A 14,257-nucleotide genomic window follows, 5' to 3' on the forward strand; every position below is an offset into this window, starting at 1 on the left:
GGGACTCCTAAACGGCAATTTTTGCGTGTATGAAAGAGCCTACTGAAACTGCTCCCACATTGGTCACAGTGGTAGGGCTTCTCTCCAGTGTGAATGTGTTTGGGTCTCTTGGTGTCTCTCTGTTTGCATAAAGGAAGACATAAAGAATTAGGACAGGGGTGCACTGTGTGTGTGTGTGTGTGTGTGTGTGTGTGTGTGTGTGTGTGTGTGTGTGTGTGTGTGTGTGTGTGTGTGTGCTGCAACATCAGTGATACAACAGTGATATTTTTCTCACCTCTTCTGAAGAATTCATTTCGACAATGTTCCTCCCCTCCTACGCCAGATGTCTGTCCTCCCACCAAGCAGCTCTGTAGATACAGTAGGGTTAAATCAGGCATGTCCAAAGTCCAGCACGGGGGCCAATTGTGGCCCGCGGACCGATTTTAAGTGGCCCTCAGCTTGTCTCCCAAAATATACTATATGCGGCCCTCCACACAGTATTGACAAGCAAGTTCAATTCACATTTTCTGTTCACCTAACGATGACAGCACTATCATACAGTCTGTAGACAAGCACCAAGTAGGAACAACAGAGGCAAAACTAATGTTTTCAGATGCTAAACAAAATCCTTAGAGTACAATTGTATGTGATTTTTTTTATATAGGCTAACCATGATGTGAGAAGCAGCTGGCCCCCGGGTATTTTCACATTATCTAATCGGGCCCCCATAGCCTACATTGAGACAAATTACAATCTTGCATTTTGTGGCAATAAAAGTGATTCTGATAAATGAAAGACAGTATAAGCAGAATACGATCTATCAATGAATTAAATGTATTGTATTAATATTGATATCAAAAGTAAGAATCAAAACAACTCAAGCCTGAATTTTACAGTAGGCTAAATAGAAGAATAACACGTGGAGTGATGTTTAGATCTGTGTGTCTGTGTGTGTGTGTGTGTGTGTGTGTGTGTGTGTGTGTGTGTGAGAGAGAGAGAGAGAGAGAAGGGTAATAAACCAGGGCCTCCGACGGCCTTGGTTTTCTTTCTTTTTCTTTTTCTTTTTTAAGTTTTTTTTTAGTTATTAAAAAGTTGGGCATGAGATAATTTGGGATCGCGTCTAAAACTGAAATCAAGAGAGAGAGAGAGAGCAGAGGCATATCAACTCGTATTAATAATCACTAGGCTACTCAACGAAGGAGATCGTCCTCATGATTCTGGAAGATATATTCCATCATGAACAGTATGCATGCACTACACATCTAACAATAAGGCTAATCTAATTCTGCCAGATTCAGCCTACCTGGAGAGTCTTTGCGTTTCCAAAGTTGTCCTTGCTTGTGCGCAGTAGTTGTAGACTGGATCGGAGCTAGTCTCGCAGTGTCTTTTTAATTCAAACAGACAAGTGCTTATAACAGAAAATAAATAAAAATGGACAAGCATGATGGTACAAATTATAGTCGAGAATCAAGTAGCAATGACAAGAGTGAAAACAAAAACAAATGCCGTAGATGATATCTGCCTCTGTCGCTGGAAGCTTGATGACGTCGACGGTGGGTCTGACTAGTCTATGGTCTGACTACGTGAGACTAGATCGGAGCACAAAGAAACCTTGATCAGAGGCCTAGTCCTCCTGGTCTATTGGAATTTCTGCAGAAAATGTCTCTTTAGTGATCACAGCTGGGCGGCAGTAGGCCTATAAAGAGGCAGACCAACTGTAAACAGATGTTTATATAGCGCAGGTGACGTCACACCTTTGAACTCACCGACGCCCCGCCCATTGTAGTACAGATGGTTCAGGTGGGGTGTAGTGGGGGTTGTATCGTGCATTCCTTTATAACTGGGGACTGGTAATCTTACGACTTCAAAGGTCATGAGCTGGGCGGTGACGTCATCAGAGCTGGTATGTCCCATTCCAAACTCGTAGGAGTCTCAGCAGCCCCAACCTCAAAAATCCAAGATGGCTGCGCCGCGCAACAACAGTAGTAGTATAATCGTAGTAATGTTGTTTAGCACTTCTGTTTTGTTTGTGTCTCATTAAATCAGCTGTACACACAGCACTGCCTAACATCTATCTGTGTGGACATGAGGCTGCAGTGTTTGTATGCGCAAATTGCCGCGAAATGCCATGTTGTCAAATTTATTGCTTACAATGGCTAGCCTGGCTAGCGACTGGATCTGACCAATGAACAGTGAACTTCCCAGCTCAAGTTTTCTGCAAATGGAACGCTAACAAAACGGATGTGATGTCATTTAGCCTCCACATCCCAGTTATTTTGCGATAAAGGAACGCACCAGTAGTACAGATGGTTCAGGTGGGGTGTAGTGGGGGTTGTGAGGCTTTGTTTGAATGAGGTGAGGTCCTGCAATGCATTGCTGTGACCAAGCAGCCTGTGCCCATATAACCTGTGGTTTTGTAGCTATTGACTATGATCATATATGTGTGTGTGTGTGTGTGTGTGTGTGTGTGTGTGTGTGTGTGTGTGTGTGTGTGTGTGTGTGTGTGTATATATATATATATATATATTAGGGTATATGCTATACGCCTATATGCCACTGACTGCCTTTTTTGGTTGATTTATTTATTTTCTGGGGACAGCAAAAAAAAAAAAAAAAAACACATACATACATACATCAACACTCCAATATCACGATGTCTCAGGTGAAGGACCCTCCGGCAAATGAGAGTGAGACCATGAGTGATACAGTATACCACCCGTGATGTCATAAATCTCACTGTGACATCATCAAATGTATAGTGCATGCTGAAGTATGTATTTGTAACATAGAGTTCTGGCTTCCCTGACCAGTGACACTTAGCAATAGACAACCAGGTGACAACCAGGTATAGATTGGTGACAAGCTGGAGAGGCAGTTGACGGTCGGGGAGACGGCATTCGGTACGGGATGGGTTTAGCACCCCAGCCTGGCTCTCTCGTGAGGGAGAAATCCACAAACGCTACGGATTAGCCTCCCGAAAATCTGTGTAAATATCGGCGCGGCCTGGGGTCCTTCAGGCTAGAGCGAGGTGCTTGGCGCAGCCGAATGATGTGCAACGCACAGGCCTTCTTGAGGCATCCTCTCTGCCTCGGGATGCCTTTGCCCCGGGAGGGCCTGGTGAGACGAAGGAGGAGAGCGGCCGGGAGAAACCCGCAGCGCCGTAGAGCCTCCATGCACCGAAGGGTCTTGCAATACTGCGGTGTAGCACTAGCTCTATTGCAGCGGATTGGGCGTGATCAACCCTTCCGCAGGCAACATTGCAGACAGAGTAGGAAGGCTGATCCGTGAGCGGCTGCTTCTGGGATGCGGGTCGGGGTCCAATCGGCCTCGGCTGGGTCTACTGGGCGAGGGTGTATGATGTTGAACAGACCCGAAACACCGTGACGGTGTTTGACCCGATGACGCGTCCCAGTGCATGCTGAAGTATGCACTGGTATATATATATGTATTTGTAACATATATATATATATATATATATATATATATATATATATATATAAATAGTATCAAAAATGCCGGAAAGTGACCATGGAGATGGAGAGGAAGTACACAAATTAGCTGTGAGAAGATGCTATGATGCAACAGTTACAGCAACAAACATGCAGAGAAGCGACTGTTTTTATAACATTCGTGTAGCAGCAGCATCTGTACACCACAGGGTGGTAGGCTACAGATGAGCTTCACCCGGGCTCCTCATCAGATCTCTCTCGACTTGATCTATCCGTCCATCCATAGCGACCTCAAGGCGCCTGAAATTACTCCAACATAGCCGGAAATGAGCAATATTGCCTTAAAAGTAAACGTGGGGATTTTTTTTTTTTGCAACTTTACCTTTGAATAAAAAAAAGATAATGCAATCATTAGCTTGGATATACAACTTTGGCTTTAAAATAGTCTAGTGCATGTGGCATTTGAGTCAGTGAACAGAGCTTCATTATTATTATGCCTTTATTTTGAAAGCAATAACTAGAGGAAAACCCCCGTTTTGTATTGTGGCTTGCTTGACGCTGGTCCCCGTGATCTCCAAAACAAGTTGCAACACATAATAAAGTGGGAGAGAGAAAACATGGCGAGCGGAGGTTGTTTTAATACATCCATGGAGCGGAGAGGGGGCCACATGACACCCCTCGCTTCCCTCCTCTTCGGTCGGCCTGGAGGCCATGTTCCCTCCCGGGGACCCGGAGCTGGTCCGCCTGCGGGAGCGTCTCCAGGGCTTGAGCCGCTGCTGCTGTGGGTGCAGAGTGCTCGTCTGGGAGAGGCCGCTGCATAGCATCTTTGTCCCGCTGACGCTCGACACCTTGTTCTGGTAACTGTCGTTACTCGTTTAGCATCCAGCTGATACCCACACCTTGTAACTGTCGTTACTCGTTTAGCATCCAGCGGATACCCACACCTTGATAACGTTGCAAATAGGATTTTTTAAAGAGCCATTTTGTGTCTAAAAGGCAGGGTAAGGGGGGGGGGGGGGTTCGGTCGGATAACAATCACATAACTGCAATTGCTTCAGCTTCAACCATTTACACATTATTAACACAGATTGTTGCCTAATATTCTGCAAGATCAACTGGTGCTATGTAGTAAGTAACTACTAACTAGTAACAGTTCTCAACCGTTTTCATATCAAGGACGCTTAATTTAGTCCACATGAGGGCCCACATTTGATGAGATTTTGTGTCTTGCACCCAAATCTGAGAATATATTTTATTAAATTATTAACACATTCACTGCCAGACGTTTTTTTTTACTGTAGTTAGCTTCTGCCAGAGGGTTTTTTTGAGGATTCTGGCTCATCTTTCAAGACCCGAGGATTCTTTTCTGCTAAGATTTTGTGAACACACAATATCTCAAAAGAACTAATAGAATGTGTGCTTTCTCTGTCTAAAAGAGTTAGTTTGTAGAGTTAGTAGTTATGTAAGCATTAGCAGTTGAATACAGCATGGTTTTAGCGTCAGAAAAAATATTCAGAGATAAACGGCTTTTTGTGAAATTCGATAGAACAGTCACTTTAACCATTCATTTTTGGCTCTCTCTCTCTCTCTCTCCCTCCCCCTCTCGCCCTCTCTCTCTCTCTCTCTCTCTCTCTCCCTCCCTCTCGCTCTCCCTCCCTCTCTCTCTCTCTCCCTCCCTCTCGGGAGGGAGACGCACTAGGTTTAATCCTAGTGAGAGGGGGAGAGGGAGAGAGAGAGAGAGAGAGAGAGAGGGAGGGAGGGAGAGAGAGAGCGAGAGAGAGAGAGGGAGAGAGCGAGAGGGAGAGTTGCTTCAACTCCTCCCTCCGTGGGCGTTCTTCTTGGCTGCAGCGGCCGTCACAAGCTTGTCACCAGTCTCAGTGCTTTGCTGCTGTCCTGTGCCTGTCTGCACGGCCGCTGTTTGAGGAAGTCGGGATGGACTCGCTCGCTTCTTGGAGTTTTGGTTGAGAGAAGCTTTTGCGATTCTGGTCATATTTATGCTGCGTGTTTCAAAGTGTGTTCCACCTGTAATCTATTATGTAAATTTGCAATCCCGCATCGCCAGCAATCAGCGCGAAAACGAAAGCGTTTTCCCCCATCCATTTTCATGAGAATGGCTGGGGTGAGAATGGCGTGACAAGTTAAAAAAATGCTTGCCTTCCTCTAGTCAGGAGAGCACTGTTGCCACTTAGTGGGTCGGTGGAATGGGTTGTAAACGTTCGGTGGCTCCAATACTTATATAAGAGATGTAAAAGGGTTAGATGCACAACCCACCGTCAAAAAAAAAAAATCGATGCCAACGACGTGTTAACACGTCGCTGGCAGTCAACAGCTGGATTCTGAAAACGTGTTTACACGTCGTTGGCAATGAACGTGTTAAATCCTATGATTTTGTCCATAATTCCATTATCATGACTATCTGTACTGTAGATAGAGAGATAACAGTGAAACTATGAGCAAAATAGGCATTCTAAAAGAACAAGAATGAAGCTGAACTATTCATCAATTTGCTGGGGGGGGGGGGGGGGGGGGCTTTGGAACCCTAAACACCAAGACATGAGTCAGAGGCAGTTTATTTACCATTTGCATAGAAACCACAGTGGGATTGGGGTGCAAGAGGTTATAAACACATAAATCACATGGACGACATATAAGTAAGGGATAATGTATATTGAGGCGGTGATTACGGGGGAAATAATGACCGACAGGTGATGATTGAGCCCGACGCGCAGCGGAGGGCTTAATCATCACCTGAAGGTCATTATTTCCCAGTAATCACCGGCTCAGTATACATTATCCCGCTTAGAACACGGCCTACAACTAAATCATTCAATAATCTGACAAAAATAATTATTCAAATAGATTTTTTAATAGCGTTTTCAACGACAAAGCGGTTTCATTCGTAATTGGCACACAAGACACCACAGCTGCAACTGGTTGGCCTAATTAGTAGTGTCTTGCTGACAAAAAGCTCTTATCAACTGATTAATCTCAGGTGTGGCAGAGCAGCGGTCGGTTGTCGAGAAATAATGACCGGTGAATCTTGTTGATTGACCAATCAGAATCGAGTATTCAAGAGAGCCGTGTTCTAAGACAGTATAAACCTACCACCACGGAGACCCAGGATCACTTCCCGGCAGCGGTACTGCTTGGAGACGTTCCTACAGACGCAATTGGCCGTGTCTGTGAGTGGGAAGCCGGTGAGGTTGTATGTGTCCTGGTCGCTGCACTAGTGCTTCCTGTGCCTCCTCTGGTCGTTCAGGGGGAGGAGAACTGGGGGGGGGTAGCGTAATGGTCCCCCGTGCTACGTCCTGCTACTGAAAATCCTACTGTCAGCTGAAAAGCAGCAGCTGGCACATGTATTTGAGGAAGCATGTGTTAGTCTACAGCTCTCCCCAGATCGGTAGAGGGGGTGGAGCAATGACCGGGACAGCAGGGGGAATTGGCCAAGTACAATTGGGAAGAAAATGGGAGGGGAGAAAAACGGTAAAAAGAAAGAGAGAGAGTGGGTTAATTTAAGCATAAGTATCAGTAAGTGGCCCGGGATTCTCAAAGCCTGTGTTGAGGGTCACACGAACAAAAATGCACTCTTGAAGCTAAATAAATCCAAAACCAACAAGTTAATTATTATTTACATTTTTTACTTCAATGTAGACAAGTCATTTCTTACACATGAGATTACTTTTAGCCTTTTAGTCATAAAGATTATTGAAAGATATTCCATATTCCAGACTGAAATGTTATAACAGAATTGGAGTATTGGCCAGAATGACATGAACATTTGGACACTTATTCAGCGGGTATCTTGTATGTTGCGTTCAGGTGCACTGTATTTTTTTTTTTTTTTTTTTTTTTTTCCAGTGTATAAAGTAACCGGTAGGCCAGAGTCCGGTAGGCGGAGAAATCGCCGGCTACAGGGGCTTGGGGAACTCCCTGGCGCATCACCGGGGTAGAAAGCCGCTCCACACCTTAGACTATAGCTCCACACACTCGTTTGAGTTGACTGCCGCCTCGCCTGGAAAGCAGACGAGAGCAGGCGAGCGCAGTCAGGCGAGGCATCAACAAGTCCAACACCCCCGCAGCACACTCACTGCTGCTTTTCTTCTTCTACAGTTTTGTTTAACAGCGGTTTGTAAACAAATTAAAACATGAATTAGCGCCACCCACACTCACTGCTCAAATGACCCAGCCGTTCAGATTACTTATTTTATTGTTAATGTAGGCATTACAGGTGGTATTTATGTAACATGTAGAGTGACAGCTTGGAATAGATATAAAATTGAAGTTTCTACACTTCACTGTGGGTTTGTGATGCACCTGTGTTGAACCAATGGGCGATCAGCTCGATTCGTTTCTCGTCATCCTCTGTCCCTGCGCGCGCACGCACCCACTAATGTTTGTATACAAGAAACCCGTCTATGGGCCGGAAAAACCCCGCCCCCGAACTCATTTGATTGGGCGCAGCAATTGCTTATTCCTTAAAATGTCTGGCAAGTAAAAAAATGTGGTCAAGATTAGGATTAGGGTGTGAAAAAAGTGCTGCTCCAGCTGTGCTGACTCATATGGCTTAATGGATAAGCTGCGTGCCTTCCAATCTGAAGACAGGGTTAGGGTTCACACACATTTGTATAAAACATTAGGTTTAGGCAAGTACAACCATGTGGTTAGGGTTTGGGTCTGGTCGTGGTTAGATAAGAAAACCCTCATCTTAAACACATCTTTTTTTTATAGTGTTTTTCTATAGATGCTCTGTTAGCTTTTTCTCTTCCCCTTCCCCCACCAAAGCTGCCTTCTTCTCCATCTTAACTTGAGTTTGGGTCACATGGGTTAGTGTTAGGTTAGTGTTAGGTTAGGTTAACCTTTGAATGTTGCACATTCAAAGGTTGTGATTGTTTATCATGCATGATGGAAGCACTTGATACACGACTGAAACTTTGAGGGGAATATAACCCTTAATCTTAAATCTTGTTGAATTACTGGATTATTATTGCCAATTATTGCTAATTAATTGGTATTGGTCAACAACCCTATCAACCCCCACAGACGGGATAGGCTAGATTGTAATTTGATCCTATGAGGGATTTATTGAATTATTGGCCCATTCAAATCGTATACATGGATCGATGTTTTACAAGCACACCTGCTGTTGCTGCTATTTTCAGCCCAAGCTTGTGCAAAAATGTCCAGAAGAAAAATATTAGAATTTGGTGGCTTTTGGTCTCATTTCACGCAGATTTATGAGTTCATCACATCAACCACGTTGCTGCTCACTAACCTCTCCTGCCATTGTCTTAGGTTCAACAACGCAGACTACATCTCCAACAACCTGTTCCTGAGTGCTTTCAAGGTGGTCTATTACTGCCTGTTCGCCCTGACGCGCCCCCAACCGCACCAGCGTGGTCTACCCGCCCTGTGATGTCGGCGCCTTCCTGGACATCCCACTGGAGGAGGACGGGGACAGGAAGCGGAGCTCCATCGTGTCCGTCGGGCAGTTCAGGCCCGAGAAGGACCACCAGCTGAAGAGAGAGCTGGGGGAAGCCACCATCGGCCTGCACACCATGTGGAACGAGCACTTTGGGATAGGTAATATATTGCACAGTGGTTAGAATGATCGTTTAGTTGTGGGCATCTGGGTAGTGTTGAGGTAAAAGCACTCGCCTAACACCGCGGAGACCCGGGTTCAATTCCCGGTCGATGTCCTTCCGGCTTGGTCAGACATAGACGCAATTGGCCGTGTCTGTGGGTGGGAAGCTGGTGGGGGTATGAGTGCTGGTCGCTGAGCTACCGCCTCCTCTGGTTGGTTGGGGAGCCTGTTCTGGGGGAACAAATAGCATGATCCCCCTTGCACTACGTCCTGCCAGTGAAACTCCTCACTGTCAGGTGAAAAGAAGCAGCTGGCGACTGCACATGTATCGGAGGACGCATGTGCTAGTCTACAACTCTTGGCAGAGGGGATGGAGCAACGCCTCGGGACAGCAGGGGCCAAGTACAAGAAAATGGGTGAAAAATCGGAAGGAAAAAAAGATACAAAAAAGAAAAGAATATTGTTTAGACTGTGTTATTGGTCCCCACTGATCGGATTTTCATCAACGTTAACTCATTCACCGCCAATGACGTCTTTGACGTGTTATCAGCAATGGCCTTCCCCGCCAAGGACGTGTTTGACGTGTTTTTGTTTTTATTGGTGCAGCGCCTGCAGCAAACACTTGCCCAGCCTGTCACACAGACACAGGTCCCTGCCTTCAAAGGGTAGCCGACAGCACGCGATCAAACACATACCGCAGCTGTTGTTTTGAAATCTAGCAAGAGGAAAAGCAGAGAACGGGTAACGCTTCCTTGTGCAGACAGGAGAAACGCAATTGAAACGCCCTCGGCACGAGCTGGAGTCGCCTTCCTCTGTGCCAGCCAGGAGAAAACGGGAGAAAGTAATCAAGAGATGTGTTTGATCATCGGAGGAATGAGGAAATGATCGATCAGTTTGCGAGGGCGGTGAGGACGTGTTGAATAGCCAGGGGAAAACGGGAACGATCAAATAGCAGAGTTGATAGGGAGACGGGTGTACCAGAACAAATCAAAAATAAACACAGGAACAGCTAGGCAGCAGCGGGCAGAAGGCACTCACAGCAGCCCGCTGTCCTTCTCAAGAGCTCTTCAGTTATGAAATCGCTGGGCTGCGTGCCCTCCAGTGTTGCTCCTGGCCAATCCCAGCGCCACAGGGCGTGGTTATTGCTTATCCTATGTTGGGTTAGAAATCTAAAAGGGGGATCGTGTGTGTGTGTGTGTGTGTGTGTGTGTGTGTGTCTGTCTGTCTGTCTGTCTGTCTGTCTGTCTGTCTGTCTGTCTGTCTGTCTGTCTGTCTGTCTGTCGGTGTGTCTGTCTGTCTGTCTGTCTGTCTGTCTGTCTGCACACTCACACCGAGTAAACTGTATTGTTGAAAGCACTTCATGTGTGTATATATATATATATATATATATATTTTTTTTTGTCATTTGTGTCCTAACGAATAATATTTACATGTCTGATGTCAATACAGTTCAAAATAAAAGAATTGAGAGTGAGTTATGCCTGAGATTGTGCCCTTTTACAAAAATGCTTTTTTCTCCCTTTTCTCTTCCCAGACAGGCTTTTTTGATGAACATGGGGTGTATAAAAAGGGTTATAAGTAGAGTACAGAACATGCTAAAAGCTAACTTTCTTTTTGGGGGTGAAAGTAGAGACTTAGATCTTCATTTCGAGGTATTGGACATCACTGTAGTCCTAGTACAGAATTTACTGTGGGTCTTGAAAGATGACCAAACATTATGGAAATACTTGGCCTGTGCCAAAAATGCCAGTCAGATATTGGCAGTGAATGAGTTAATGTGATTATGCATGATTGCTTCATTCTCGTATTCGTAAAAAAAAAAAAAAAAAAATTAGACACTGCTGGTCACAGATGCATCTCACTACTGTATTTCAGCATTTTCATTATTAGCCCAAGGGTGGCACTACTATTAATAGGCATTGCACCAATTGTGGGGGCTGACATGTTTTCTGTTGCCTTTTTCAAATGTTATTTTAAATTATATCACAAGAGGTTACATCCATCTGATCACAGCTCAGCTAGAAGCACCCATAATGATAATGAATCTCACTGGTAATGTATGGATCACACCTGATAATCCAACCAGGCCTCTCTGTTGTCCAAGAGCTGACATCTTCAGTTGACATTTTTCACTTTAAAAGACGCTCCTCTCTCTGCTGTCCCCTGCAGGTGTGGTGGAGGTTATGGCCGCAGGGAAAGTCATTCTTGCCCACAAGTCTGGCGGGCCCAAGCTGGACATCGTGGTGCCCTTTGAGGGAGGCCAGACAGGTTTCCTGGCTGATGACGAGGACAGCTATGCGGAGGCCATGGACAAGATCCTGGCTCTGCCACCTGCCAGCAGGCTGCAGATCCGACGCAGTGCCCGCCTGTCGGTAGCTCGCTTCTCAGACCAGGAGTTTGAAGCCTGCTTCCTGGCCGCCATGGAGCCCCTAATGGGGACACTTGAACGATGAGAGGACGACTGCATCTTTGTGTGTACTGTAGCTAACCTGATTGTGGCTATCGGCCACCCCAGCAGGCACGCCTACACCATCAGAAGCACTTAGACTGGCCGTAGGCTGCATTCACACTGTAGGAGGGCAATGACCAAATCTGATATTCTGTTCATATCCAAGTGTGAGCAGGCTGTTGGCATGGCTGTGTATGTGGCACAGATCAGATGTGTCCAGACAGGCATGTTGACACGACTAACACATGGATTGTTAACTTTGTTGACGGCTCGGGCTCATTCATTAAAACAGCCAATAAGGTCATTTTGAAAGAGGAAAGGAGGCAGTACATTTGATCTTAACTTAAGTTCAGCCCCACATTTTATTTTTATTTTTTGCTTTTGTTTTTGAGATTAATATAACTCTGATACTACTAACATTTGATTATATCTGTATAGGCCGCAATGGAAATATCAGCTCTTTATCACATTTTGTCAGAAACTGTCAGAAAGGTTTCTATCCTGTAGACATACTGTAGTTCTGTTAGTAAATAAGAGATTCTCCTGACAGTGGTTCCCAAAGTGAGGTACAAGGTAGTAACTACATGGGGTATTTGAGAGAAAGGGAAAATGGAAAAATGTCCTAATAAATCATGAAAATAAATGAAAGGTTAAAATTAATCTGCTCAGGAGGCACTAATTCCAACTACACTGCTAAAAAAATGAATGGGAACAAGGTCTGTGCGACCCTCCAAGGAAATGCCTCCCCAGACCATCACTGAGCCACCACACCACTCATACTGGATGAGGGCAGCAGAACGTTCACCACGGCATCTCCACACTCTTCATGCTGGGACCCTAGTGTTCTACTGTGAAAATTAAGTGTCCCCTTCATTTTTTTAGCATTGTATTTCATTCTTTCCTATTTTGTAATGTTGAAAAGGTGGGTTATCATTCATTCATTGCATCATATGCTATCGTTTTCTGCTGCACTTTTCTAAGCAAAATGTTGTAGTCGGGTAAAGGGGGTACTTGGATTCAGAAATCAGGGAAAGGGGGTACTGAAGCCAAAACAGTTTGAGAACCACTGTCCTATGACATAATTCAATCTCAATCTCCAGTCATACATGTATGTGTCTATTATACTGCTGTTTCCCCTTATTGTTTTTTACAAGGCACATTCCATCTCCTTTCTGAGTCTTCCCAGTTTTGTTAAAAACGCCGCCATGTCGTTATTGGACTTGGTGGCTTGGTTGCTGCCCTATATGCTGTTGCTGCAGGTTCGGGCTGTATTTGCTGGGCTATGAGCAAGAGTCATCCAATTCTTCTTCTGTTGTGTTTTAGGGCAGTTGGCATCCATATTATGTTGCATTACCGCCTCCTGGATTTATCCATTCACTGTTTCCCTACATTCTCTAAAACCCAATTCGCCCTGGTACCCTCGGTGGACCGCTCCAAGCCACTCAGAATCCAGAGTCCAATTTATAACCTCTGTAGGGAAGGATCTATGACATCACTGATGGTGTTACAATGTCTATGGGTATGACTCAAGCACCTGGCCATTTTCTTTCTAACCTCAGTAGAGAAGGATCACTGATGGTGTTTCAATGTATATAACAGCGAGTATGACATCAGTGATTTATGACATCACCGATGACATCACAATTGCTCGATGCTCGGTGTCATCAGTAGCATCATCGCGACCTGGCCACTTCCTTTCTTTCTTTTGGGGTGACAGACCCTCTTCTAGAGAAAGGTTGATGAAAGGATTTGGGGGAACAAATGAAACTTGCTGACTGAAAAATATATTGTTTGTGATATTGTACATTGACATTGTTAGTTCATTTATTGTTGTTTACACAAACCAAAGTTGATGCTCTACATACCCAAAATGTGAAGTATTTTTGCTATTGATCTAATAGGAATGGGGGAAATTACAGCATAGATGATTGTTCAGAAACGATACCCATTCACTGTATTGGGTATCTACATTTGCCCTGACGAAGGCCACAGCGGCCGAAACGCGTAGGCAACTACACCTTTTTTCCTACTTTTCCCACTTTCCTTCCTCTTACCTCCCTCAACGAGTGTCGCCTTGGTTCCGCCTGAGACCACCACACTGCACAAGTAAGTGGCCTCTGGCACTATATTTATTAATAGTTCCCTCACCAAGAGCACCTCAAACAAACAAACAGACACACATACGACAGAGCACGCCAGCTCCCCCATTTACCCATTCACTGTACTTGTAAATGGACTGATTCACTGTAGTACTTGTAAATAGACTGATTCACTGTACTTGTAAATAGACTGATGTACTGTATTTGAATATAAATTGGAAGAAAGATCAGTACATTCCAAGGGCAGTAGTAGGCTACATTCCTTTTCTACTCCATTTGATTCTCATAGTTGCTTGAATTCTCCTCACAGTAAAATCCTGTTCTGGGCTCGTCTACTCATCAAACTGGCACCAGATGATCAATATTGGCATGATGTTGAAATGAATGACTGAGGTCAACGATCTGTCACATCAAGTCAAGTTTGTTTTAATGACTGTTACAGCCTCAAAGGGCATCACAACACCCACTTAAATAAATACAAATAATAATTGCACACATACACATCTCCTTTCATACCCAACCAGCTCGACTTTCATTACTAACATAATCTATAGCAGGGTAATTTATGGTGATAGGCTACTCATGGGAGACATTAGCATAGGCTGACGGTGAGGTTCGACATTTCTGTCTGATAATTGACCTGCCTGCAGAGCTCAGTACAGTCAACATTATGTAAAGTCTACTTGCACAATAAACAATC

General features: G+C 44.8%; 1 protein-coding gene across 1 annotated transcript; it reads left to right on the plus strand.

The window, feature by feature from the left end:
- The first annotated feature begins 4,195 nt into the window (after positions 1–4,195).
- Positions 4,196–14,257, plus strand: LOC310770806 (GDP-Man:Man(3)GlcNAc(2)-PP-Dol alpha-1,2-mannosyltransferase-like). Its single transcript, XM_083663516.1, has 3 exons — positions 4,196–4,285; positions 8,721–9,008; positions 11,179–14,257. Exons 2-3 carry the CDS (start codon positions 8,984–8,986, stop codon positions 11,460–11,462), a joined length of 309 nt encoding a protein of 102 aa, XP_083519642.1. The 5' UTR covers positions 4,196–4,285; positions 8,721–8,983; the 3' UTR covers positions 11,463–14,257.

This window comes from Poromitra crassiceps (assembly GCF_964638095.1).
Source record: "Poromitra crassiceps genome assembly, contig: HAP1_SCAFFOLD_233, whole genome shotgun sequence".
NCBI lineage: Eukaryota > Metazoa > Chordata > Actinopteri > Beryciformes > Melamphaidae > Poromitra > Poromitra crassiceps.